Genomic DNA, 26,572 nt, shown 5'->3' on the forward strand with positions numbered 1-26,572 from the left:
GTACTCTTTTATGTTATAATGAAGTGATAGTCTACACTAATCTACGCAAATGACAGAGAAATTGTTTGAACTCAAAAAGCAATGTGTTGTAGAAAAAGGCTCTCACCGCTAAACAATCCACAACTTGCTACTAGACCTTTTATTATAGGTGACAGCATACAAGCAAACACACCTGAACATCAAACTTTGATACTTTTATATCATCACTAATAGCTTGAAGAGACGGAAGTCTCACGCCAAGCATGAATAACACCCTCTAACGTGCACCAAAATCGGAATTGGACATGTCATTTACTGATGCAATTTCAAGTTGCTGATTCCCACTTGTACCAGCCCCCGCCATTTTCCTTCCAACAAAAAATGCTGGCTTTGTAGGGAACGCTAATGGTGAGCTTTCATTTGTCAGCATAGATATAACATCCGACATGGTCGGCCGATCCGCTGCATCTTCCTCGACGCAAAGTAGGCCGACATGGATGCATCTCAATACTTGATCCGCTATGCATGAATCGCCTATAAGTATCGGATCAATTAACTCCAGCGCTGCACCATCTTTCCATGACTCCCATGCCTAAAACAACATTTTAATGTAATGATTACGGTTTTAGGAAAAAAAAAAATATGATCATAACTACGTACATATAGATTTGATTGAAATACAGACATGTCCTACTAAATTGAGCACGTGATCATCGTTGTAGAAGCTGCTGTTCTTCCTACCACTTATGATTTCAAGCATTAGCACCCCGAAACTGTAGACATCCGATTTTATGGAAACAATTCCCTCAATGGATTCAGGAGGCATGTAACCACTAGATCAAATGAAAAACAAAAACAAAAGCTCTTTAGTTAGCACATCTGCAAAAATGCATGAGAAGAATGTATACATGCATTTATATATGTACTTACCGTGTCCCAACAACTCTACTAGTATTTCCTTCCAATTCATTTTCGGTGAAAATCCTTGCCATACCGAAATCAGAAATTTTGGGATTCATATTTTCATCAAGTAGTATGTTACTAGCTTTTAAATCTCGATGAATTACTTTTGTTCTCGAGTATTTATGCAGGTAAAGCAATCCTTGAGTGATTCCTTCGATTATACCATAACGATTCTTCCAATCCAGTAACAAACCTCTTGTTGAGTCTGTCAAATATAGAGCGTTTCAGAATATTGTTATAATATATTTGGACAAAGAGCGAAAAATAAGAGAAAATTTAACAAGTGAAATCAAGTACTAATTATATAGGAGTAGTAAATTCCCAACCAAATAAAAAGTAGTCCAAACTTTTGTTAGGCATGTACTCATATATCAACATCCTCTCCTCTTCATGAATGCAAAACCCAAAAAGCCGAACAAGGTTTGTATGTTGGAGTTCATATATGAGGATCAATTCATTCTTAAACTCCGATGTTCCTTGCCCTGAACATTTTGATAGCCTCTTCACCACTAGTAAAAAAAACACTTTGCGCGACGTACGTACATTCGTCACGCAAAGTCAAAAATCGTTGCGCAAGGGTTTGCGCGACGCAACCTTCGTCACGCGTTAACCGTCACGCCAAGGCAGTGACGCTAGGGTTTGCGCGACGAAGAAATAATGTGCGTCGCTCAAAGCCACTTTACGTGACGCACGGCCTACATCGTGCAAAGTACTTTGCACGACGCACCCTACGTCGTGCAAAGTCACTTTGCGCGACGCACTTCCTACGTCGTGCAAAGATACTTTGCGCGACGTGCATCCTACGTCGTGCAAAGATACATTGCGCAACGCACATCCTAGGGCATGCGTCGCACAAACCTTTTTTTTATTTAGTGAAAAATATTTTTTTTTTTTTTAGTGAAAAATATATTTTTTTAAATTTTTGATAAATATTGTAATTAAATTCTAAAGAATAATTAATTAACCAAGCAAAAGTACTTAATTATAAAATATATGAAAATGTACATACAAGATGTCCGAACAAAAAAGAAAAAACTACAAGTGAACTAAGTTTAATACATCAGGCTACTGGGTATCGGCAGAGTGAGGTGGCTCTGAGGTCAAAGGTGAAACAAGATGAGGTGCAGGTAACAAGATTTTGAGGCCGGACATCTGTATGGCTTGTACAAGGTCTCTCACCATCCCGGCATAGGTCCTCATCTCCTCGCCCTGGGCCCTCAGCTGCGCCCTCATCTGCGCCCTCATCTGCTCTTCCTGGATCACAAGCTGACCCTTTAGGGAACAAAGAGAACAAAGAAGGTTTTACCTCATTCAAAAGAGAATCTGAATCATACTGGCTAATTGAGCACAAATGGTTCGTATGTCTTGATTTTGAACTAAGGGACAGAGCAACATCAGGATGAAGCAGAGTTTCAATGAACAGAAGCATTAAGATAAGTGTCTGCAAAAAAAACAAAAAACATTGACATCGTAAATGCATATATGAAAAGGTAAATGGAGAAAATTCATTTTATGATTACAAATAGTTGCTTTCATATGCAGATGTATGCATGCCAACTATCCATGGGATGCCGATTCCTAAAGGAAATAGTAGTTCTGATAGATAGCCACTATTGGGCATTTGGATGGAAAACAAATAAAATGCTGAAGCACATCGTTGAAAGGTGAACGTTTCAAACAGATTATATGTGATTTTCTGGATAGAGAATCAGCAGCAATCTTAAGAACTCATGACTGCTATATGATATGGTTTATATGTTGACCTAAGAACTAGACATTCATAGCTAGTTTGATTACATACATCAAACAACGGTGAACATGAATAACAGTATGATACCTATAATTGAAGTTCTTCACAACAAAGTATAGCTTATTGGCTAAAATAGTCCACCTGCATCCGTGCTCGCATTACGTTCCTAGTAATGAGATGACTGTGATTCCCTAATCATAGAACAATAAACCCCATTGCATATATATTCTGAACTCAATCATGTTTTCAATAATGATTCTTTTGAGTCACCATTTAGTTAAATTACACAAATCATTCATTTCTGTTTCTAAATGAAGCCTTACGTTCACAACAATTAGGAACATCTGACAACTTATTGGATCAATAACTCTAACACTAAAGTTGCAGGGAAGAAAGCTTTCTCCTTTTTTTAATTTGTTTTTATATTTCAAAACGACAACTCTCTTTCTAGATTATGCAAATACTAAAAGCATAAAACATGGCCAGAAGAAGTTGCTGCAGTTCCAACAAGGTAGTATTCAAAGTGTGAAACTGTGTGTGTATGGGAAAGAGGGCGGGTGTTCGTGTTCAAGCTTGAGATAGAGAGACACAGAGCAAAAAAAAGTCCAAACTTAAGACAACCAATCAAACTTAAAAGAAACCAACTTCTACAAATGAAATATTAATGAATTTCCATGAGTCATGCTTTCAGGGAAAGGGTAAAAACATTAAGCTGTCTAGATGAAAGCTTGATTAGTTAAAGTGACCAGAAATTCATAACTGATTTAGTGAGTACCACCAATTAGTGATAACAACATATACACCGTAAACCATTAGAAGAAGATGCACCTCTAACCAAAGGAAGAGCAGTTATATGAGAAAACAAAGACCAAGAAGCTGACCAAGAATAACAACATCCATCGTTTCAGCAGCGACAATAGTAAAAGTATCGTCCATTTTCCCTTTTCGTCTACAATATGGGATTAACTAATGAAATTTAATTAAAAAAAAACGCTTAAATTACATAGTATTTACCTGCTGGTAAAGCGATGTGAAGTGCTTTGCAAGTCGAACTGCAAATTCCTCCACTGAAAGTGCCTTTACATATACATGTGTTGCAACTAGGTTAAATCCCAAAGGCGAATAGCAATCAAAATGATGGAAACATAGCAGATTTCTAGTACTGGGAAAGCTAACAAACATAGATGTCTAATTGTCTACATACATTTTTTTCTTTTGTGACAGTAGGACATTGTATTTCGTATCATCGTGTTAACTGGAACTTGAGTCCATAAGCAGTCACGTTAGTTGCTAAGTTCTTTAATCACTCCTGCATTCTTTTCCTTTATGCATCTTTTATTTTTATCGATTGAACTGAGGAACCAATTTCTTCGCCCGCAGTTTCAACCGATATTTTTGCCATTTGGTGCAAAAATATGAACTTGTAAGAATACGAAATTTGTGAAGAAGCAGAGAAAAAAACAAGAAAACTAACAGCATAGCAGACCAACCCACCACCCTAAAATTCGATTTAACACTAAAACCCCCAATTTGTAATTTAATTTCCCAAATTGAATCTAATTACAATACCAAAATCTTCAAATTAAGGCATTAAAGCTTGATTCTGAACTTAGAAAGAAGAAAATTAAAGAATTAAGCTTGATTCTGACCTGGGTCTATACCTGTTGTGCAGTCGGGAGAGGATGAGGAGAGGATGAGGATGAAGGATGAGGAGGAAGTCGATATAAGTGAGAGGGAAGAGAGATACCGAGTGAGCGAGAAGGAGAGAGAGGGCGATACGAGCGAGAGGGAGAGAGAGGGTGATTCACCTGCGTGAGAGGATGAGGGAGACCGAGTGAGAAGAGAGTTCAATGAGAAGAGAGAGTTCGGGAGACCGAGTGAGAAGAGAGAGTTCGGGTTTATCTCAGATAGCGAAAATTTAAACAAAGCGCATATTTTTAACAAGGGTACCGCCAAAATTATCACACATAGCGAAACGCATGTTTACCTTTCCGCCTCGCGCAAAGGGTGTTTGCGCGACGACTACACAGTGGCGTCGCGCAAGGTAATTTAAAAAAACAATTATTATAAAATGTACTGAAAATGTGATTTTACTCCTTTCAAATTCAATTTTTTTTACATAAAATCCACAATAATATATTTTTATAACAATTACAATAAATATAAAGCTACTTAATAAATATACATATTTTTCAATTTCTTAAATGTTATACGTACAAAATAAATAAATTTAAATATACGTAATATATACACATACCATTGAAATTGATGGGATACGCATTGTGCGAAAATAGTTTGAACGATCCAACCGTCAAACTTATTTGTATATACTTCGAGATCGCATATGCCAAAAGTTGCAAAAAACAAACATTCAAAGATCGAGTAACAAGACAAAACTTTCCGACGGTTATAAACAAAAATCATGATTTAGCAGTAGTTTTAACTCCGATTTTAATGATTTTTTACAGCTACACTTCTTGATCCTATATGAATACAATGAACTAATTCGATCGTCAATTTAAAATATTTACACAAGTGGATACCACAAAATCTTTATGTTATACTGAATGAAAGTATAAATAAACTCTAAGTGTTAGTGAATCTATTGTTTTGATGGGATACGCATTCTACGAAGCTAATTTCAAGGATCCAACCGTCAAACTTGTTTGCATATGCTTCGAGATCACATACACCAAAAATCGTGAAAACTAAACATGCAAAGATCAAGAAAGGGATAAAACTTTTGGACGGTTATAAACGAAAAAGCACGATTTAACGGTAGTTTTAACTCCGATTTTGATGATTTTTTATAGATACACTCCTAGATCCTATATGAATACAATGAACTAATTCGATCGTCAATTTAAAATATTTACACAAGTGGATACCACAAAATCTTATGTTATACTTAATGAAAGTATAAATAAACTCCAAGTGTTAGTTAATCTATTGTTTTGATGGAATACGCATTGTACAAAACTAGTTTCAACGATCCAACTGTCAAACTTGTTTGTATATGTTTCGAGATTGCATAGGCAAAAAATCGCAAAAAACAAACATTCAGAGATTATGTAACGAGACAAACCTTTTTTACGGCTATAAACGAAAAATCACGATTTAACGGTTATTTTAACTTTGATTTTGATGATTTTTTACAGCTACACTCTTTAAATCTATATGAATACAATGAACTAATTCGATCGTCAATTTAAAACATTTACACAAGTGAATACCACAAAAGAAAAGGGTAATGCAAGAACCCCAAAAGAAAAGCAAAAGGAAAAAAAAAAAAACTTTGCACGACGTAGGTACAACTGCGTCGCGCAAAGTTGGGAAAAAGCGGTTAATCTTTTTTGGTTTGGCGCCAAAACTTTGCGCGTCAGCCTTCGTTGCGCAAAGTGCAGTCTCGCAAAGGTCGTTTGCGCGACGTTTTGTTTTTGGCGTCGCGCAAACAAACTTTCCGCGACGAAATTTGATGCGTCGCGCAAGTTTCCGTCGCGCAAACATGTTTTTCAACTAGTGCTGCTATTTCTTGTCCGGTCACCAATTTACCCTGAATCGGTAATTCACAAAATTATTTTTCAGTCGTTTCCTAGAGAAAAGAAAAATTAGAACATCTTTTTGGCAATTTAATGGTATATAGAAGATATAGAGAAAACACGCTTTTTGTTAGTTAAGACCTTACCTTATAAACAGGTCCATATCCCCCTTGCCCGAGCTTGTTTTCTTCGGAGAAGTTGCATGTCGCAGCTAGGGATGGGCAATGGTTATGCGGGCGGGTAACCGTGGTTAATTTACCCATAACCGTTTATGCTCATACCCGCATAACTGTTTACCCGTTGGGTAATTGCCTAAACGGTTATACCCATACCCATAACCATTTATAAACGGTTAACCATACCCATAACCACATACCCATTTAACCGTAACCGTTTAATACCCGTTTACCTATTTACCCTTTTTAACCCATTTATCCTTTTTTTTTTACCATAACCTATTTTTCACCCGTCTAAATGTTTTTTAACAACTTAAAAATTAAAAAAAAAATCATAATATTAATCCCTGCAAGGATTTTCTAGCTTCTGCTTGTTGTTTGCCTTGTGTTGGATTTCTGTTTGGTTGGCTTCTTAGCCAAGGTTCTGTTGTTCCAGTTTTCAAAAAAAAAAAAAAAAAAAAATAGAAAGATGCTGTATTCAAATTGAAGAGAGGTGATTGTTGGGTTAATAACCCAACTTTCCATCCCCTGTCAAACAGCCCCGTATGTGTTTGTGTGTGTGTGTATATATATATATATATTCTCATCCCCTGTCAAACAGCCCCGTATGTGAATATAAAAGATTTATTACTGCATATAGTCTCGTACTTTTAAGAAGAAAGCTACCCATAAAATTACAGTTGTGTTTTCTTGCCATCCAAAAACAAGCTTTGTTGCAGTATTGGTGAGGCACAATAGATACAATCAATACCTTCAACGTCCAACGAATTCGGAAATGGACGACCCGTTTATATCCAGTGGTGGTCCCCTTCTATCTATATTAGCATTGCCCACATTTCTCTCTGCGTAATAAAATGCCGGTTTTTTTGGTTCTGGTAACTGCATGCTTTCGTTTGTTAACATGGATATCAGCTCTGACATGGTTGGCCGATCAGCTGCTTTTTCCTCCACACATAGTAGACCGACTTGGACGCATCTTAAAACTTGATGACGAGTACATGTTTCAACTAGTGTTGGATCCATTAGTTCTGTCCCTCGATCCTCTTTCCATAACTCCCAGGCCTGGAGAAAAAAATTAAAAACATTGAATATCACACCTTAAAAAATGAAAAAATAACTTACATAAAGATTTCTGCACACTATTTTTCCCCTATTGCAGACCCCAGTTTTGTTTACTTTTTGTCCGTTCATTTTCTTTTGAATTGTTCAATCTGATGTTGAGAGTTGAAATGTGAGGAAGAGTTATCCCACATTGGTGAGGGGCAAAATTTGCTATGTGCTTATATGGTCTTGGGTTACTCCTCATATTGCCAATTGGTTTTATAGTATAACCCTAATTTCATCATGGTATCAGAGCAGATTGTCCCTCGTGTGAAAGCCCAAGGGCCACACGTGCTCATGCGTCACTCACTTGTCGTCCACATGTAGGCTTGAAAATAGGCCACATGTGCGGGGACGTGTTGAGAGTTGAAATGTGAGGAAGAGTTATCTCACATCGGTGAGGGACAAGATTTGCTATGTGCTTATATGGTATTGAGTAACTCAATTCCCTATATTGCCAATTGGTTTTATGGTGGAACTCTAATTTCATCATCTGAAGGCTAGAAATAAATAAGGGTGTGACGGGAAGAAAAGGGGTGTGCAGAAAAAAAAAAGAAAAAAAAAAGCAAAACTTAATGGTAACTCCAGTGATTTGTTTGGCATACATGTCCTACTAAGTTGAGCACACGATCTTCATTGTAGAAGCTGTTGTTTTTCCTACCACTGATAATTTCAAGCATTAGCACTCCATAGCTGTAGACATCAGATTTTACAGAAAAGTGTCCTCCCATGACATATTCCGGAGGCATATAACCACTGTACCAAATGAGAAAAGAAAAACTTAGGTACATTATCTGTATATACGTACATTAATGCATGCTTCTCAACCAAAAGAAAAACACGTGATGATACGAATGCATTCATATATGTTATTGTTTACTTACTGTGTCCCGACAATTCTCATCGTATTTGCTTGAAGCTCCTGAGTGAAAATCCTTGCCATACCAAAATCTGCAATTTTGGGGTTCATATTTTTGTCAAGTAGTATGTTACCCGCCTTCAAATCTCTATGAATCACTTTTGTTCTCGAGTATTTGTGCAAGTAAAGCATTCCTTGAGTGATTCCTTCAATTATATTGAAACGGCTTTTCCAATCTAGTTGCCGACGTCTGATGGAATCTGTCCAAGATAGGATTAAAGTTAAGAGAGAATGTTATGAACTCCCAATGAAACCGAATAAATGAAATGAAGATCTAATATTAAACTAGCTAGTGTAATTCCCAACCAAATAAAAAGTAGTCCAAGCTTTTGTTTGGCATGTACTCGTATATTAACATCCTCTCGTCTTCATGAATGCAAAATCCAAACAGTCGAACAAGGTTGGTGTGTTGGAGTTCATAGATGAGTATCAATTCATTCTTAAACTCCTCTGTGCCTTGACCTGAACATCTTGAAAGCCTCTTCACAGCTACTTCTTGTCCCGTCGTCAATTTTCCCTAAATTCATAATCCATAAATATTTCTCAGTAATTCCAAATACAAATATGATATTTTCTTAAGATTATTTGAAGCCTTACCCAATAAACAGGTCCAAAGCCCCCTTGTCCAAGCTTGTTTTCTTCAGAGAAGTTTCTTGTGGCTTCCAAGACCGATCCATGGGTAAATACGCTTAAATTAGGGTATTTCATGTTTTCCTGATCATTTTGATTCCCAACAGCATGACCTATAGGTCTCTTCGATTCCATGAAGTTAAGCAATTTTCTTCGAATCGTTGTCCAGTTCTTCCCTAGTTGGATTAGCATGGGAGTTAAAATTTCAATATAGGGACAACAATTGTGAAAGAAGTGAAATTATGTACATCTAACAAGTTTACGGAAAGTTTAAAAAGTTTACCTGCTGAAACCATATATATTCTTCTCAGGCGATAGCCCAAGAAGCAGAACACCATTACTAGTAATGCAGCGGCAATAGAAATGCCAATCCAGAGCCATTTGTGTGCTGCATCCAGTGATAGTATCAATTAATTTATTATATATACGGGAAAGAACTGATAAAGAATATATACTTTAATATTGGCATATTAACCTGTTACGTAAAAAAGTCTAGATATACAATCAAAATTGCTCGTGATGATATATTTTCAGCATAAAAACTTAAAAAACACTTTTACCACCCATAAGCGCTTTATGGAGAAACACTTAATATGTGCTTCTATAGGAAAAGCACTTTTTAAGAAAGCACTTGAATTGTCTAGCGACTTAAATAACTAAATTCATGATGAATATATTTGCGTTTGTATCGTTCAATATAACCCAAATTCATTTTTTTGATATTCATCTTTTTGATATACATAAAGCTCATTTGATTTCTAGTAAATTGATTTTTGTTATTTGTGTGCAGATTAATTGTCTCATAATTACTGTGAAGTAGGAGGTATGACATGTAGTCCAAGTTCAATATTTAGTAAGATTAGTACATAGCTAGCTAGGCTTACCAATCTTTCCCGCACGTGGTGAATCCGCTGGTTGTGGTAGTTGCGTTGCTGACGGCAAAACAAAACTAGTATTTGCAGTAAAGTCTTCAATGAATGCACAGTCCACGCTCCAAAATCGGCATCCTGCACCAGTACTCGGATTACCAGATGGAAAGTCGAATCCAAGGCAGTCACAATCTCGCCAACAAGTAACCTTACAATCTTCACTACCACTACCAATCCAGCTGGGGGGTCTTGAAGTACTAGAGTTGATTACCTTGAAGTAACCTTTTTTCAGCTGAAAATCATCACCAGCTTCCCCAATACAACCAATTGGCCGGTCCCTCCTCACGCACCCTCCGATGACATTATAGCCATCACAGGTCTGCGCTTCTATGATGGCAACTGATGCGCCAAACTCAAAAAGTGCCCCCCTGGTGAATAGCACCCATTCTGGCTCAGAATCACTAGGATCATTTAGACTAGTATAAGTGAGGTAGTCTTCATCTTGATTTGAAACAATACTAAAATTGTACCTTTGCTTGGAAACATCAGGGAAGATAAATTCAAATCTCCCATCTGCAAACACCCCGCTAGTCCAATAAACAACCCCATTTCGCTTTATATTCAGTTGGTGTCCATTGGTGTCCCAAAAAAGGCTGTAAGGCCCTGGCGGCATGGGGTTGTTCTTAGATCCCCATGATGAAAGAGACCAATAGAGGCCATTTCTACGATCAACACCCAATTTCATGCCCGGTAAAAATGTGTCCAATGGATAATCAAAACTTTGCCACCAAATACGGATTGTTGATCCGCTGGCGGAGTTCACTTCTTGTAGTACAAAATTGCCGGAATCCAAAAGGGTAGCCACAACACTAATACTAGTGTCATTAATAGATGGAGCGGCTGAGAGGACAACAGGATCTCCATCTTGGCGGGTAATTTTCAATACGTTATTGAAGTCCAACGTAAGAAGTGGGGATGAAGTGGATGAAAAAGGTGTGTCTCGGTTGGCAATCCATGCCCTGTTTACCTTACTTCTAACGCGCAGGATAGCAAGAAGAATGTTATCGGAACCACCAAGTTCATCGAACTTCAGAGTGAACGATCCAGATGCCGAAAGTAGGAAGCCTGTGGAGTTGAGAGTGTCCCCTGGTTTCAGTGTGTCTATTGCATCATTACAAGTCCACAAGGATGCAAAACAAACCGAGATAATTGCGTACTTGATCACTGAACGTGTAGCCATGAACAGTGACCACAAGGCTACTTTAATTTGTTTGGATGATCTTGAAAAGTTGTAGTTCTCCCTCCATGGCTGCCTATCTTTTTAGTAATTTTCTGTTGACAGAAACATACAAATTAACAATAAGAGGCCGGCAATACTTTAGAAATCAATAAGGGCCTAGTATCCTATTTGAAAATTTTATCATTTCTCAAAACATTTCTTAAGAACATTTCTTGAAAACAATTTTCTTTAAGATTCAAAAAGGTGATTGGTTTGCGATTTAAAATTTTTAAATTTTACGACTTAAACTAGACAAAGAGATCTAAAAAGAGGGGGTCGCAAGAGAGGGAGAAGAAGGAGAGAGGAGGAAAGAAAGTAAGAGATGATTCAAGGAAAGAGAAAGAAGGAAGATGATCGGACGAGATAGAGAGGAAGATGAGTGAGAGAAAGAACTAAGAGAATGAAGATAGCGGATTGAAGGAGAGACGAAAAAGTTAAAAAAAAAGAGGAAAGAGAAAGAAGAAAAGAAAGAGAGATAAATTTGGAGTGGGAGGGAGAAGGGAGAGAAAAGAAATGAGTGAGTTTAAGTTTAAAAACTCTAAAAACTCACTTTTTATGTTTTTAGAGAATATATTATATTTTTGAGTTAGTTTTGAGTTCAGTTTTTTAAAATAGTCCTACCAAACAAGTTTTTAAGACCTAAAACTTGAAAATTGTTTTAAGTTTAAAAAGTTGGATTCAAGTAAATACCAAACAGGCCCTAAAGTTCTCACATGGAGACTTCTCTCTTTTGTTTCAATATTACAGAAAGAGAAAGACTTTGGCTCATTCACTCATTTATATTTGTCTTTCAATTCATTCCTCGTCAATTGGTTTCTTTCTTCATATGCGCTCGCGCTCATCCGCTTCTTAGAAAGAAATTGATAGTTTCCGCGCAATGTTCATTGTTTTATTGTGCAATACTAAAGTTATCCAATAAAGATGATGATGTCAAAGATGGCAACCTGAAAATGAAATTGAATCACATTTCCACATCAATTAGTATTTTGTTGCAATGTGCCACTTTTTTATTGGTATTTTGACGTCTGAAAATTCCTCAAAATATTATAAGAAGGTCAAAAAAATGCAACTTTTTTTTACGAGAAAGTGGATGATTATATGAGGCATGCATAAAATAACATTATTTAGTTGATTTTTTTTTCTTCTTGTGCCGAATTGTGACAAGGCCTGTAACTAATGTTTTCAGATATGTGTATTTGGGTTGGTAATCCAGCCATCAAGTGTGCAGCTTTTCTGAAACCAAAACTGAACTTCCTGTTCGCAGACCGTTAATTAATAACTCTAGTAATATGCAGATTTACCTGGTTTGAGTTGTCCCAGCCGTTTTGCAGCATGATGAGTACACAAGTCCAAATCTGCTGGCATGAATTAAGTTGCGGCTGCAGCAATCAATGAAAAATGTGAAATACAAAGAAAATCGAGGTGGGCCGGGAAGAAGAAGCTTATCGTTTTGACATGTAGATTAAAAATATGAAGTTTTACAAAGAATTCTCAAGCTGGAACCTGTATCTTCTTAAAAAAAAAATATTGGTGACAAATTATCTCCGAGGAAAAATTGGATACTATATAACATCGATCCAAATTGAAAAATGATGTAGGAGTGGAAATCGAGGAAAATACATCTCAGCTAACTTGAAGGTGAGGAATTTTTGGCATTACTATTCTGCAAAATCAGCTTGTATATATGCAGTTTACTCAAATACCGAGGAAAACCAAGAGCCAGCTGAGACGAGGCCAAGTTGCAGGATTTTTGTCGCCTCGCCTAACATGAAAAAATAGAATAAAGCAGCGGCAATGGAAGTGTGTCAATCTCTATGTTCTGCTTGTTTTATATTTACATTGTTAACTTTGCATTGAGCAACAAACAACTATAGCTTTAGGGGGTGTGATATCCACACACCCCATTTTACTTCTCACACACCTTTTTAACTTTCGGCCGTCGGATCGGATGAATTGAAGAAGATCAACGGACATAAATTATCAAGGGTGTGTGAGAAGTAAAATGGGATAATTCAATAAAAATATAAAGGTACAGTTCGTTTGATGGTAGAAGTGCATGGTGAATTCTAAGAACGACTAATTACAAGAGGTGCCATATAGGTACATATTGTTCAGTAACCAATTTCTTGATCTGGAGATAACTTGCACAAAACACAAATGATTTTAAACCCTAATACGGCCACCACACACCACACCAATGGAACTAGAAGTCCCAATGCAGAATTGTCACAAAGACAATAGACACAACATACTTAGCACCGGAATTCGCACATAAAGCCATTGCAAACAGCGAGGCCGCATAAGTACTAAGGTGAACTTAGATGAAATGTGGTGTTTAAATAGAAGAACTCTAATTAGTCAAAGGCTACGCTGGAAAAGGGCCATCTACTGGTAACTATAAATCAAGATTAATGCCCATAAATCGTCAATTACAAGAGCATTCAGTTTCCATGTCATCCAGGTATAGAAGATATTGAATCGCATTACCATGTCAATTAAAATTTTATTGCAATGTGCCACCTATAGTGTATAATTCCATCCGTTTTCGGATCAAAAATTTAAACGTTACCTTTTGAATGGTATTTTGACGTCTGAAAAATAATCTTTATATCGTAGTTTTCGAAAGTCAGGGACTATCAACTTTTTCCCCTTCTTTTTTTTTTTTTAAATTTTTTGTAGAAACGGATTAGGCGAGATTAGCTCTTCGTCAACAGTTGCGTGTGAGACACGAACCCTCTCCCAAAGAATAAAGGACCGTTGCACCCAGAAACCCCCACCCCCCTCTACAAGATTTTATTAATAATAAGAAGAAAAAAGGAAAAGTACAACAAACGGGGGGACTAGGCCAAAACTCGCTGTTTGCAATAACTTTTTCCCCCTTCTAGTGCCGAATTTCACAAGGCTTGTTTTTGAAACTTCTCAGGATATGTGTATTTGGGTGGGCAATGCATCAAGTGCAGCTTTTTAGGAAACCAATTGAATTTCCCTTTTAGATAAATTAGTATTTGTCCGTGGCTTGAGTAACCGAGATTCACCTGGTTTGAGTGCGTCCCGGCCTGCTTTCAGCATAATTACACAGGTTCAAAACTTCAGGCATGAAAATTGAGCAGCAGAATTAAGTTGAGACTTGAGGCTGCAGCTAGCCATGATAAATGTGAAACACAAAGAAAATCAAAACGTCAAGGAGAAACTTATCCATTTGACACGTAAATTAAATATCTGGAATTTACCCATCAAATTGTGAAGGTGTGCAAATAAAGAAAGAGGTGCACATATGGAGAAAAAACGTGTGCGGATATTGTTTGGCCACTAAAAGAATGGCAAAAAAAAAAAAAAAAATTTGAGCTATGTAGAAGCTGAGGAAATACCTTTCGCTTAACCTGAAACTGCAATGAGCTCACTGATACGGCTGAAAGAAAAAGATAGAAGAGAAGGGTTGGAGGAAACCAATTCAGGAGGTTGAAACTTGAAAGTTGATTACATACAATTGGGTAGGCAGTGACCAGACCAATGATTTATAAACTTCAAAACCGAGGAGATTAATCCAAGAGCCGGCTGGAGAGGACGACAATGGCAATGAGCAGTCAACTACTCTTGGTCTTGGGTACCACCCCAGTGAAGAGAGTAAAGCATCAGCGATGAAAGTGTGTCAATCTTTATGTTCTGCTTGTTTGTATCTACATTGTTAATTGCCCTTGTCTTCAAATGAGCAACAAATAACTAGCTTTAGCCGTATTTATATTCCATTAAGTAATTCATTGAGTTTTTGGGAAATATTGTTACCTTTTTATACAACGATATTAGCAGAGTGGTGAATTGAATTCGAGACTTCAGGTACAAGAGGAAACGTTGTTACCCGAACATCTTTTGCTAATGACACAATGTTATTTGGACAAAAATTTATATATGTCTTTATATCATTGACAAGATACGACATAATGACGATGTGGCTATACCATAAAAGTTGTTCTTCTATGGAGGAGTACCGTGAGAAACACGCTTAACATTGTGGACAGTAAAAGAAAAAAAAAGACAATATTATGGCTATCAATTGATATCACATTTACAAAACAATTTTAGGAAAGTTGCACAGACCACAGGGGACGAAAAACAACAGCTAGCCAAACGAAGGGTTTAATTTCACTAAACATAAGCCTCAAAATTTATTGTGTTTTAACAAAATATCGGGTTAATATATTGGGTTGCGTTCTCCTAAAAAAATACTAGCAATTGTACACATTCTTGCAAGTGCTTATCAAAATTTTGAAAATAAAATTTACAAAGAGAGAAAAATAAAATTTACTGTTTCTGTACAACTATTTCTCACTAAAAGTTTATTTATTTGGGAGAAAAATGTGGAAGAGAAAATATGAGCAACTGATATGGTTATGGTTTACCTTGATGTAAGGCTTTAAAAACAAAAACTGTAAAATTATTTTATGTTTAATTTACTATATAGTGCCCATAATTTTTATTTTGGTTATTTTTCTTTAGTTTTGTTCACATGGTTAATTTGGTATGAGATGTGTGATTTTTAGTAGACATGATCATTGATGGGTGACCTAAAAAATAGATGGCTCAGATCGTTAAAATACATTATGGATTGAGCCTCATAAAACGTGTATAAAAAATTGTATAAAAAAGTGATGCTACGGATTGCCTCTTGTATATATAATATATACCGAATATCGACTTTTCTTAAAAAACAAAATTGCAGAAATTTGAAAAAGCACCACTTGAATATGAAACATCGAAATTACATGCCATATAAGATTTATCACAGTATTTGGTCTCTTTTGAGAAAAAAAGATAACCACCCATAGAATTACAGTTAATTTTTTCCTCAAAACAAGCTTTGTTGCAGTATTCATGAGGCACAAAATACATGACCAGTACCTTCAACATCCAACGAATTCGGAATTGGACAACCCGTTTATTGATGCCAGTGGCGGTCACCTTCTACCTATGTCAGCAGTGGCCGCATTTGTCTATGAGTAATAAAATGCTGGTTTTTTTGGCTTAGGTAACTGCATGCTTTCGTTTGTTAACATGGATACAACCTTCGACATGTCTGGCCGGTCGGCTGCATTTTCCTCCACGCACAGTAGACCGACTTGGATACATCTTAACAATTGACCTCTAATGGATGTTTCGACTAGTGTTGGATCCCTTAGTTCTTCCCCTCTACCTGCTTTCCATAACTCCCATGCCTGATGAAGCAAATATTAAAAATCCTTGATCAATATCGATCAAACTGTAAAAGATGATAAAAAAACTTAAAAAATAATTCTATTTAGACACAAAATAGACACACTTGGACAAACCCTAAAAGAGGTTGACCTTACTCTTGTATATAAGACCCACATGTATTAGAAAGTGTTAATTTTGTGTACTAAATAACATTACTCAAATAACTGTAACGGCAGTGATCTGTTTGACATACATGTCCTACTAAGTTGATCACTCGATCTTCATTGGAGGAGCTATTGTATTTCCTACCGCTTATAATTTCAAGCAGTACCACTCCGTAGCTGTAGACATCAGACTTAACGGAGAAGTTTCCTCCCATGGCGTATTCGGGGGGCATATAACCACTGTAACGAATGTGGAAAGAGAATATGGTTAGTAAATCTCTGTATATGTAAATGCATGTTTCTCAATTGAAAGAAAAATGTGTGAAACGAATGCATGTGTGCATTGTTTAAATTCTCACTGTGTCCCGACAATCCTCCTAGTATTAGCTCCCAGTTCCTGAGTGAAAATCCTTGCCATACCAAAATCTGAAATTTTGGGGTTCATATGATCGTCAAGTAGTATATTACTGGCTTTCAAATCTCTATGAATCACTTTCTTCCTCGAGTATTTGTGCAAGTAAAGCATTCCTTGAGCGATTCCTTCAATTATTGTGAAGCGCTTTGTCCAATCTAGTTGCTGACCTCTGGTGGAATCTGTCCAACATAGGGAGTCAAGTGAGAATGTTTTAAACTTTATGCTGAACAAATGATGAAAGAAATCATCAAGAGCTATCATTATGCATAAAATAGTGTTAATTCCCCACCAAATAAAAAGGAGTCCAAGCCTTTGTTTGGCATGTACTCGTATATCAGCATCCTTTCCTCTTCATGAATGCAAAATCCAACGAGCTGAACAAGGTTTATATGTTGGAGTTGATAGATCAATATTAATTCATTCTTAAAATCCTCTTTGCCTTGTTCAGAACACTTTGAAAGCTTCTTCACAGCTACTTCTTGTCCCGTTGCCAAATTTCCCTGAAATCATAAGCCACAATATTTTTCACTTAGTCCAAAAAGAAAAAAGAAACTGCGATATTTGTGTGACGGCTACTGAGGTTAATAGAAAACATGCACACTTTATATTGGGAAATGATTTCCAGACTCTTTCTCCCTCTCTTGGGTTGAATAAATCAAAATATTAAGAGACAAAACAATGGAATGAGTGTAGAAGGAGAAAACAGATTATGAAAACTACTCCCCTATATTATTATTAAAATCTCACCTTAATTATAAACTGTTCCAAAGCCCCCTTGTCCGACCTTGTTTGCTTCAGAGAAGTCGCTTGTGGCAGCCTTCATAGGTAAATGCGCGTAACTCAGGGTTTAGCATAATTGCCTGATCTGTAGGTATCGTAGCTTTGATGAAGCTAGGAAATTTTCTTAGAATCTTTTTCCCCTTCTTGCCTATTTAAATCAGTAAAAGTAAAAATTTCAAACTAGGCAGAAAAAGTGTGAAATCCTGTCCAACAAATGCACATTATACTTAAAACTTTTTACCTACTAAAACCATAAATTCTGTTCTTCTCAGGCGATAGCCTAAGATGCAAAACCCCATTACGAGTAAAGCAGCAGCAATAGAAGTGCCAATCCAGAACCACCTCTGTGTTGCATCTAGTGATAGTAACAATTAATTTAAGGATTAGCTAGTATTTAGTTATGAGTTAGTAGTTACAATAGATGTTCTAATTAACACAAGCGAACAGTTAAAGAATATATACTTCAATTGTCTAGCTACTTTACTAACTAAATTTATGGTGTATATATTTCCGTTTGTATATCGTTCTATATAACCCAAATTCATTTTTTCGATATTTATTCTTTTGATATAGATAAAGCTCATTTGATTTCTAGCCAGTTGATGTTTGTTATTTGTGTGCAGATTAATTGTCTCATATTTACTGTGAAGTACTCGTAGGAGATATAACATGTGGTCAAAGTTAAATATTTAGCAAGATTAGTACATAGAGCTAGACTTACGAATCTTTTCCGGAGGTGGTGAATCTTGTGACAGCAAAACGAAACTGGTATTTGCAGTGAAGTCTTCAATGAATGCACAGTCCACGCTCCAAAATCGGCATCCTGCACCAGTAGTCGGATTACCAGATGGAAAGTCGAATCCAAGGCAGTCACAATCTTGCCAGCAAGTAAGCTTACAATCCTCACTGCCAGTACCAATCCAGTTGGGAGGTCTTGAAGTACTAGAGTTGATTACCTTGAAGTAACCGCTTTTGAGCTGAAAATCATCACCAGCTTCCCCAATACAATGTCGGTCCCTCCTCACACATCCTCCGATGACATTATAGCCATCACAGGTCTGTGCTTCTACGATGGCAACTGATGCACCATATTCAAAAAGCCCCCCCTTGGTGAATAGCACCCATTCTGGCTCAGAATCGCTAGGATCATTTAAACTAGTATATGTGAGGTAGTCTTCATCTTGATTTGAAACAATGTCAAAATTGTACCTTTGCTTGGACACATCAGGGAAAATAAATTCAAATCTCCCATCTGCAAACACCCCGCTTTTCCAATACACAATCCCATTTCGCTTGATATTCAGTTGGTGACCATTGGTGTCCCAAAAAAGGCTGTAAGGCCCTTGTGGCATGGGGTTGTTCGTAGATCCCCATGATGAAAGAGACCAATAGAGGCCATTTCTACGATCAACACCCAATTTCATGCCTGGTAAAAATGTGTCGAATGGATAATCAAAACTTTGCCACAAAATACGGATCGTTGATCCACTGATAGAGTTCACTTCTTGTAGTACAAAATTGCCGGAATCCAAAAGGGTAGCCGGAACACTAGTTCTAGTGTCATTAATATATGGAGCGGCGGAAAGGACAACAGGATCTCCATCTTGGCGAGTAATCTTCAGTACGTTATTCAAGTCCAACGTAAGAATTGGGGATGAAGAGGATGAAAAAGGTGTGTCTCGGTTGGCAATCCATGCTCTGTTTGCTTCACTTTTAACACGCAGGATTGCAAGAAAACTGTTATCGGGACTACCAAGTTCAACGAAATTCAGAGTGAACAATCCAGATGCCGAAAGTAGGGAGCTTGTGGAGTTGAGAGTGTCCCCTGGTTTCAACGTGTCCATTGCATCATGACAAGTCCACAAGGATGCAAAACAAAACAAGATAATTGCGTACTTGATCACTGAACCTATAGCCATGAATAATCACCACAAGGCTACTTTAATTTCTTCCGATAATCTTGAAAACTTGTATTTCTCCCTCTGTGGCTCCCTCTCATTTTATTAGTTTTCTGTTGACAAAAATAAACAAATTAACAATAAGAGGCCGGCAATACTTCAGAAATAAATAAAGTTCTTGCATTTACAAGGAGACTTCTTTCTTTTGTTTAAATATTACAGAAAGAGAAAGACTTTGGCTCACTCATTTATATTTATCGATATACACTATAGCCGTCCATGCCATGGGTCTTTGTCTTTCAATTGGTTTCTTCCTTCATACGCACGGGCGCTCATCGGCTTCTTAGAAAGAAATGGATAGTTTCCGCGCAATTTTCATTGTTTTATTGTGCTAAATGTTATCCAATATGGATGATGTCAAAGATGGCAACCTGAAAAGAAAATTGAATCACATTCCCACATCAATTAGTATTTTGTCGCAATGTACCACCTTTTGATTGGTCTAGTGACCTCTGAAAAATCCTTACATAATACTTTAAGAATGTCAAGAAAATGCAACTTTTTTTACGAGAAAGTGAATGATTATATGTGGCACGCATAAAATAACATTATTTAGTTGATGTTTTTTCTTCTTTGCCGAATTGCAACAAGGCCTGTAAGTGTAATGTTTTAAGATAGGTGTACTTGGGTTGGTAATCCAGCCATCAAGTGTGCAGCTTTTCTGAAACCGAAACTGAACTTCCTGTTCACAGACTGTTAATTAATAACTTGAGTAACATGCAGAGTTACCTGGTTTGAGTTGTCACTGCCGTCTTGCAGCTGGATGAGTACATAAGTCCAAAGCTGCTGGCATGAACAAAGTTGCGGCTGCAGCAATCAATGAAAAATGTGAAATACAAAGAAAATCGAAACGGGCCGGGAAGAAGAAACTTATTGTTTTGACATGCAACTAAAATACGAAGTTCTACAAATAATTCTCAAGCTGGAACCTGTATTTTCTTGAAAAAAAAAATTGGAGACAAATAATCTCCGGAAAAATTCGATATTCGATAACATTGATCCAAATTGAAAATGTCCTGGAAGTAGAAACCAAGGAAAATGTTGGGGCTTAAAAAGACTTCACTACTTTGGAGATGTTTATCTCACAAAGGAGAATGTAATGCAACGGAATTGATAGGCAAGAGAAAGAAAAAATACTCAAAGTATTACACAAGATTTTTATTCACACACAAACTTAGTACAAGAGGAAACACTCTTACACTTCTTCACTCTTTTCTCACTTCTTGCTTTTGTTTCATCACAACACACACACATACCTATATTTATAGGCATACTTTGCCGACTTACTACTGCCCACCACCTTTGGACTTTGCATTTCAACCACACAAGTTTACAATCAGCTAGACCTTTCTAGAATGCACATCGACATTGGCTTGCATAATGTCCTCACAATTTTTCTAGAACTTTCTAGTGCATGATATGCACACACTCCCACCGACTTACATAGCTGGAATTTTCAGCTACTATTATTGACATAGATTGCTAGAATTTTCTAGCATTTGCACATTGGCTTTGGGTTGGATCACTTGTCTTGGGCCGAAGACAAGATTACCTTTTAACATCCCCCCTTAATCTTGTCTTGTGACGCCGATTGAGTTCCTCAGTCTGATAAAGTCTTCTAGTTTGAGTGGCTTGGTGAATATGTCGGCGACTTGGTCTTGAGACTTCACGTATTCCACTTGCACATCCTTTCTTGCAATGCACTCTCTTATGCAGTGATAACGGGTATCTATGTGCTTGCTCCTGTCATGAAATACTGGATTCTTTGCTAGAGCTATTGCAGACTTGTTGTCAACATAGATCTATGTTGGCTCTTCTTATGGCATGCTTAATTCTTTTAGCAAGTTTCTCAACTAAATTGCATGGCAGACGCATGCAGTAGCAACTACGTATCCAGTTTCACATGTAGATAGTGTGACGATCGGTTGCTTCTTTGACATCCATGTGAATGCAGTGTCTCCTATAAAGAACACAAATACAGTAGTGCTTTTTCTATCATCGGAATCTCTTGCCCAATCATTGTCACTATATCCAGCAAGTTTGTAGTTATCAGAACTTGAATAGAACAAGCCAAAGTTAACGGTATCTTTAAGGTATCGAAGAATTCTTTTGGCTGTCTTCAATTGTGGGGATTCTCTATGTAGCGACTGACTAATCCGACAGAATAGAGAATATCTGGTCTTGTGCAAGTCAAGTAATGCAAGCTTCCAACTAGACTTTTGAAAAATGTTGGATCAACGCTTTCTCCTTTGTCATGCTTGGTTAGTTTGACTCCACACTCCACTGGCGTGCTTATGGGCTTGCAGTCGTCCATTTTGAACTTTTTCAGTATCTCATTTGTGTAGCTTTCTTGGGAGATGAAAATGCCTTCTTCGTTCTACTTGACCTCAATGCCTAGGTAGTATGCCATCAATCCGATGTCGGTCATCTCGAATTCTTTGGTCATCATTCTCTTGAACTCTTCATACATGCTTGGATTACTTCCGATGAAGATTAAATCATCCACATATAAACACACAATTAGAATATCTCCATCTTTGACTTTGACGTAGAGAGCATGTTTATAAGGGCACTTGATGAAGTTGTTCTCTTGAAAGTACTTATCGATGCGACTATTCCATGCTCATGGCGTTTGTTTTAACCCATAGAAGGCTTTCTTCAACTTCAGAACTTTATCTTCATGCCCTTTGATTTCATAGCCTGATGGTTGCTAAATGTAGACTTCTTCTTCAAGGACTCCATTTAGGAAAGCGGACTTCACATCCATTTGTTGAATCTTCCATTTGTTTTGAGCTGCCAAAGAAATTAGTGATCGTATAGTTTCCAACCGAGCAATGGGTGCAAATACCTCATCATAGTCGATTCCGACTCTTTGACTATAGCCCTTCGCCACTAATCTCGCTTTGTATCTTTCGACTTCTTCGTTGGCATTCTTCTTTGTCTTATACACCCACTTGACTCCGATGGCTTTGTGTCCTTTCGGAAAAATAGCGAGTTCCCATGTACCATTCTTTTGGATTGCTTCAATTTCTTCATCCATTGCTTTCCTTCATTTAGTATCCTGCACTGCTTCTTGGAAGTCGACTGGTTCACAATCAACAAAGAGACAAAAAAACGTAGGATAATTAAGTCTTTCAACTGCCTCATAGCGATCTCGTATACTTCTTGTGCGTGGTACTTCTCTTTCATTTAGACTCTTACTTGACGATGCTGATGCTGGTGAATTAACATGATTGATTGATGTTGGTGAAGCAAGTGGAGTAGTGGATTCTTGTTGAACCTCTCTTGCTTGCTCCACCATCCCTTGTTCATTCTCTTCTTCAAACTGAGGAAAGAAATGAAGATCACCTGCTTGAGAGCCAAAATCACATTCTTCTTCTTCTTCGAACGTCACGTCTCGACTGATCATCGTCTTCCCATTGTTTGGATTATACAGCTTATATCCTTTTGAATTTAAGTCATAGCCGATGAAGATGAACTTCTCACTTCTGTTGTCAAGTTTGGTTCTCCTTTCGTCTGGTACATGTACATGGGCTATGCTTCCAAAAACTCTTAAATGAGAGATACATGGCTTTCTTCCACTCCATGTTTCTTGCGGAGTCTTTCCCACACACACTTCTTGTTGGTGACCTATTGGATAGGTAGACATCACATGCTACAGCTTCTGCCCATAACTCTTTAGGCAATCTCTTGCTTTTAAGCATGTTTCGAGCCATGTCGAGGATAGTTCGATTTTTTTCTTTCCGCTACACCATTTTGTTGAGGGGATCTTGGAATTGTCAAAGGTCGACGAATTCCATTGGCTTCACAGAATTCTTGAAATTCCTTCGAAGTGAATTATCCTCGATTAGATCTCATGGCTTTGATCTTGCAACCACTCTCCTTTTCTACAGTGGCTTTGAACTTCTTGAATGCTCCAAAGACTTCTTTTCCTTGAAAAATCATCAATGAAGAGAATGAAATAATTATTTTTACCCAAAGAGCTTGGTTTTATTGAACCACACACATCGGTATGAATGAGCTCGAGTGGCTTCTAGGCTCTTGTGGTCGACTCCTTTGGAAAGCTTTTCCTAAACCGTTTCCCAAGTAAACATCCTTCGCAAGCTTAATCAAGACGACTGATGCACAGTAAGCCTATCACCATTTCCTTCTCAAGTAATAACTCTAGTCCCCCAAAGTTAAGATGCCTAAAACGGAGATGCCAAAGCAGGATGTGTCTTTGTAACATGTTTTGAGGCACTTTGCAACATCATTTTGAATATTCATAGGAAACATCCTATTCTTTGACATTTCACCTTGGTAATTAATCTTCCTTTGTCATCTCTAAGAAAAAGGCTATAATTTTTCATATGAATAGCATAACCTTTTTCTAAGAGTTGACCCAAGTTCAAAATGTTGCTTTTCATATTGGGCACGTGGTAGACATTTGAAATTAATTGGTAACCGCCATTTTTCAGGGGAATAAGGATGTTTCCTTTTCCTTTTACGGGTATTTTGGATTCGTCTCCAAAAGAAACGTTGCCACTCACAGATTCATTGAGCTTTACGAACATGCTTCTTCTTCCGCACATGTGGTTGCTAGCGCCGGTGTCAATGTACCATGTATAATCTTGGTCTCCATCATTGTTCTTGCATGCTAGTAGCACAACGCCATTATCTTATCTCTCTTCTTTCACATAATTGACCTTCTCATCAAGCCTGTTGCTTGAAGCTCTACATTCCCAAGCATAATGCCCAAACTTTTGACAATTGTAGCATTGAACTTGAGATTTTTCATACCTCAAGTTTGAGCGTCCTCTTCCACGACCTTTTGTTAAGGTTTCTCCTCTTTCGTAGTTACTATAGTTGTTGAAGTTCCAACCACGTCCACGTCCATGTCCACATCCGCGACCTCGACCACGACTTCTTCTGTACTGGCTTCTCTCGTTGTCGAAGCTTTCTTCTTTCTTCTTTCTTCTTTGGCTGGACATGCATCTTGAGGAGCTGCTCATCATTCCCTTGCCTTTTCTTATGTTTCTCTTCATATGCTTGTAGCGAACTTATTAATTGCTTTATACTAATTTCTTCCAAGTTTTTAGTTTCTTCAATCATCACGACAATGTGCTCGAACTTGGGGTCCAACGAGCATAGTATCTTCTCCATAATTCTAACAACTTCTGACTTTTCTCCGTTTCTTTTTAATTGATTGGAAACAGCTAAGACTCTTGAGAAATAATCAGAGATTGATTCAAACCCTTTCATTTGTAGAGATTCAAACTCACCTCTTATTACTTGAAGATGAACCTTTTCACTTGTTTGGCTCCTTTGTAAGAGGTTTGAAGCTTCTCCCATGCTTGCTTGGCAGAGATTGCACTCCAGACCTTCTCAAAGCCATTGTCATCTAATGCTTGGTAGATGAGGTCGAGAGCCTTCTTTTCTCTCTTTCTTGAATCTTTCAAACTCTCCTTCTGGGGTTGGGATAGAGTAGCTTCATCTTCTAGCTCAGTGTAGCCTTTCTCCACAACTTCTCATACATCGTGTGCTCCCAAAAGGGCCTTCATTTTGATACTCCAATTATCGAAGTTGTTGTTGTCGAGCACTGGAAATTGGAAGGCTGCCATAGCGTTGCTAGCCATAGCTCTAGTACCACTTTGTTGGGGGTTAAAAAGACATCACTACTTTGGAGATGTTTATCTCACAAAGAAGAATGTAATGCAGCGGAATTGATAGGCAAGAGAAAGAAAGAATACTCAAAGTATTACACAAGTTTTTTATTCACTCATAAACTTAGTACAAGAGGAAACACTCAAACACTCTTACACTTCTTCACTCTTTTCTTACTTCTTGCTCTCTTGGTTGTTTCATCACAACACACACACACATACCTATATTTATAGGCATACTTTGCCGACTTACTACTGGCCACCGCCTTTGGCCTTTGCATTTCAACCACACAAGTTTACAATCAGCTAGACCTTTCTAGCATGCACACCGACATTGGCTTGCATAATGTCCTCACAATTTTTCTAAAACTTTCCAGTGCATGATCATGCACACACCCCCACCGACTTACATAGCTGGAATTTTCCAGCTACTATGATCGACATAGATTGCTAGAATTTTCTAGCATTTGCACATTGGCTTTAGGTTGGATCACTTGTCTTGGACCAAAGACAAGATTACCTTTTAACAGAAAATACATCTTGGCTAACTTAAAGGTGAGGAATATACCGTTCAGCTCACAGAAGGGCTGAGAGAAACATATGAAGAAAGGGGTTGAAGGTAGGGATGGGCAAATACCCATTGGTTATGGGTAACCGCAGTTACCCACCCATTTAAATTAAACGGTTACGGTTATGGGTAACTGTTTAGATAAATAAACGGTTATGGGTATAACCGTTTACCCGCGAAATTTAAATGGGCGGTTGTGGGTATTAAACATGGTTATAAACGGGTAACCGTTTACCCATTTATTTTATATATGTAAAATTAACACAAACCATGTTCACTATCGAACAAAACTTAGATCAATGCTATTGACTATAGTGCATGATTTGTGTAGCATAAAACCTATATGATGTGCTCAATAACTTATATTTCTATTACTCCAATTTTTAATACAAGCCTACAAAGCATAAACCTTTTTGGCAAGCCACACACTGTTTGGCCCTCGCCAACATGCATCGTTTTATTTTTTACACTATGCTAATTACAAGTGCATATTGATTATGTCTGTAACATATATATGCTTATATGCCGAGACATAGCCATCACGGTTTTACATGAAATATCGTCCGTAAATTATTATTTCAATTATTGGAAAGGTATAAGGATTTAAAAAAGTAAAATACGGAAATGTATGATGAATGACCTATAACGGT

The 26,572-nt window shown here is 37.4% G+C and overlaps 4 protein-coding genes across 11 annotated transcripts; all 4 read right to left on the bottom strand.

Moving 5' to 3' along the window:
• Positions 1-37: 37 nt before the first annotated feature.
• On the bottom strand, positions 38-11,166 carry LOC126584474 (G-type lectin S-receptor-like serine/threonine-protein kinase At1g67520). Its single transcript, XM_050248838.1, has 8 exons — positions 10,198-11,166; positions 9,942-10,064; positions 9,341-9,464; positions 9,025-9,233; positions 8,734-8,944; positions 8,393-8,627; positions 8,114-8,264; positions 38-571 (listed from the first exon to the last, which is right to left on the bottom strand). Exons 1-8 carry the CDS (start codon positions 11,164-11,166, stop codon positions 257-259), a joined length of 2,337 nt encoding a protein of 778 aa, XP_050104795.1. The 3' UTR covers positions 38-256.
• On the bottom strand, positions 906-6,559 carry LOC126585774 (G-type lectin S-receptor-like serine/threonine-protein kinase At1g67520). The gene is made up of 4 exons (XM_050250299.1): positions 6,378-6,559; positions 6,210-6,245; positions 1,269-1,443; positions 906-1,147 (listed from the first exon to the last, which is right to left on the bottom strand). Exons 1-4 carry the CDS (start codon positions 6,492-6,494, stop codon positions 906-908), a joined length of 570 nt encoding a protein of 189 aa, XP_050106256.1. The 5' UTR covers positions 6,495-6,559.
• LOC126585775 (uncharacterized) lies at positions 1,903-4,571 on the bottom strand. Of its 8 annotated transcripts, XR_007610649.1 has the most exons (5): positions 4,342-4,571; positions 3,707-3,769; positions 2,780-2,883; positions 2,277-2,383; positions 2,052-2,196 (listed from the first exon to the last, which is right to left on the bottom strand). XR_007610649.1 is itself a non-coding variant. In XM_050250302.1 (3 exons), exon 3 carries the CDS (start codon positions 2,369-2,371, stop codon positions 2,003-2,005), a length of 369 nt encoding a protein of 122 aa, XP_050106259.1. In that variant the 5' UTR covers positions 2,372-2,383; positions 3,707-3,792; positions 4,354-4,571; the 3' UTR covers positions 1,903-2,002. The 8 variants fall into 8 exon arrangements, 4 of the variants coding, with proteins under 4 accessions (XP_050106259.1, XP_050106260.1, XP_050106258.1 ...); XR_007610650.1 differs by lacking the exons at positions 2,052-2,196; positions 2,277-2,383 and adding an exon at positions 2,390-2,638; XM_050250302.1 differs by lacking the exon at positions 2,780-2,883 and having other exon boundaries at positions 1,903-2,383; positions 3,707-3,792; positions 4,354-4,571.
• Positions 11,167-16,193: 5,027 nt separating the features above from the next.
• Positions 16,194-19,673, bottom strand: LOC126584475 (G-type lectin S-receptor-like serine/threonine-protein kinase At1g67520). The gene is made up of 8 exons (XM_050248839.1): positions 18,460-19,673; positions 18,006-18,109; positions 17,835-17,902; positions 17,728-17,791; positions 17,264-17,476; positions 16,919-17,153; positions 16,649-16,799; positions 16,194-16,415 (listed from the first exon to the last, which is right to left on the bottom strand). Exons 1-8 carry the CDS (start codon positions 19,671-19,673, stop codon positions 16,194-16,196), a joined length of 2,271 nt encoding a protein of 756 aa, XP_050104796.1.
• Between the last annotated feature and the right edge of the window lie 6,899 nt (positions 19,674-26,572).

The sequence above is a fragment of the Malus sylvestris genome, chromosome 10, assembly GCF_916048215.2.
Source record: "Malus sylvestris chromosome 10, drMalSylv7.2, whole genome shotgun sequence".
In the NCBI taxonomy this organism is placed as follows: Eukaryota; Viridiplantae; Streptophyta; class Magnoliopsida; order Rosales; family Rosaceae; genus Malus; species Malus sylvestris.

Coding starts and splice junctions, on each gene's coding strand:
- LOC126584475 (XM_050248839.1), bottom strand. CDS start 19,673: ATGGCTATAGGTTCAGTGATCAAGTACGCAATTATCTTGTTTTGTTTT. Junction 17,903..18,005: donor TGAGAAGAACAGAATTTATG/GTTTTAGTAGGT, acceptor TGATTTAAATAG/GCAAGAAGGGGAAAAAGATT. Junction 17,154..17,263: donor CTTGGACTCCTTTTTATTTG/GTGGGGAATTAA, acceptor TATGTTGGACAG/ATTCCACCAGAGGTCAGCAA.
- LOC126584474 (XM_050248838.1), bottom strand. CDS start 11,166: ATGGCTACACGTTCAGTGATCAAGTACGCAATTATCTCGGTTTGTTTT. Junction 8,265..8,392: donor ATGAGAATTGTCGGGACACA/GTAAGTAAACAA, acceptor CATTTGGTACAG/TGGTTATATGCCTCCGGAAT. Junction 572..8,113: donor TGCTCAACTTAGTAGGACAT/GTATGCCAAACA, acceptor ATGTTGTTTTAG/GCATGGGAGTCATGGAAAGA.
- LOC126585775 (XM_050250300.1), bottom strand. CDS start 3,874: ATGTTTGTTAGCTTTCCCAGTACTAGAAATCTGCTATGTTTCCATCAT. Junction 2,384..3,706: donor TCACATCGCTTTACCAGCAG/GTAAATACTATG, acceptor TTTTTTTTGCAG/ACACTTATCTTAATGCTTCT.
- LOC126585774 (XM_050250299.1), bottom strand. CDS start 6,494: ATGGGTAAATTAACCACGGTTACCCGCCCGCATAACCATTGCCCATCC. Junction 1,444..6,209: donor GACAAGAAATAGCAGCACTA/GTTGAAAAACAT, acceptor CTAGTGGTGAAG/AGGCTATCAAAATGTTCAGG. Junction 1,148..1,268: donor TTTGGACTACTTTTTATTTG/GTTGGGAATTTA, acceptor TATATTTGACAG/ACTCAACAAGAGGTTTGTTA.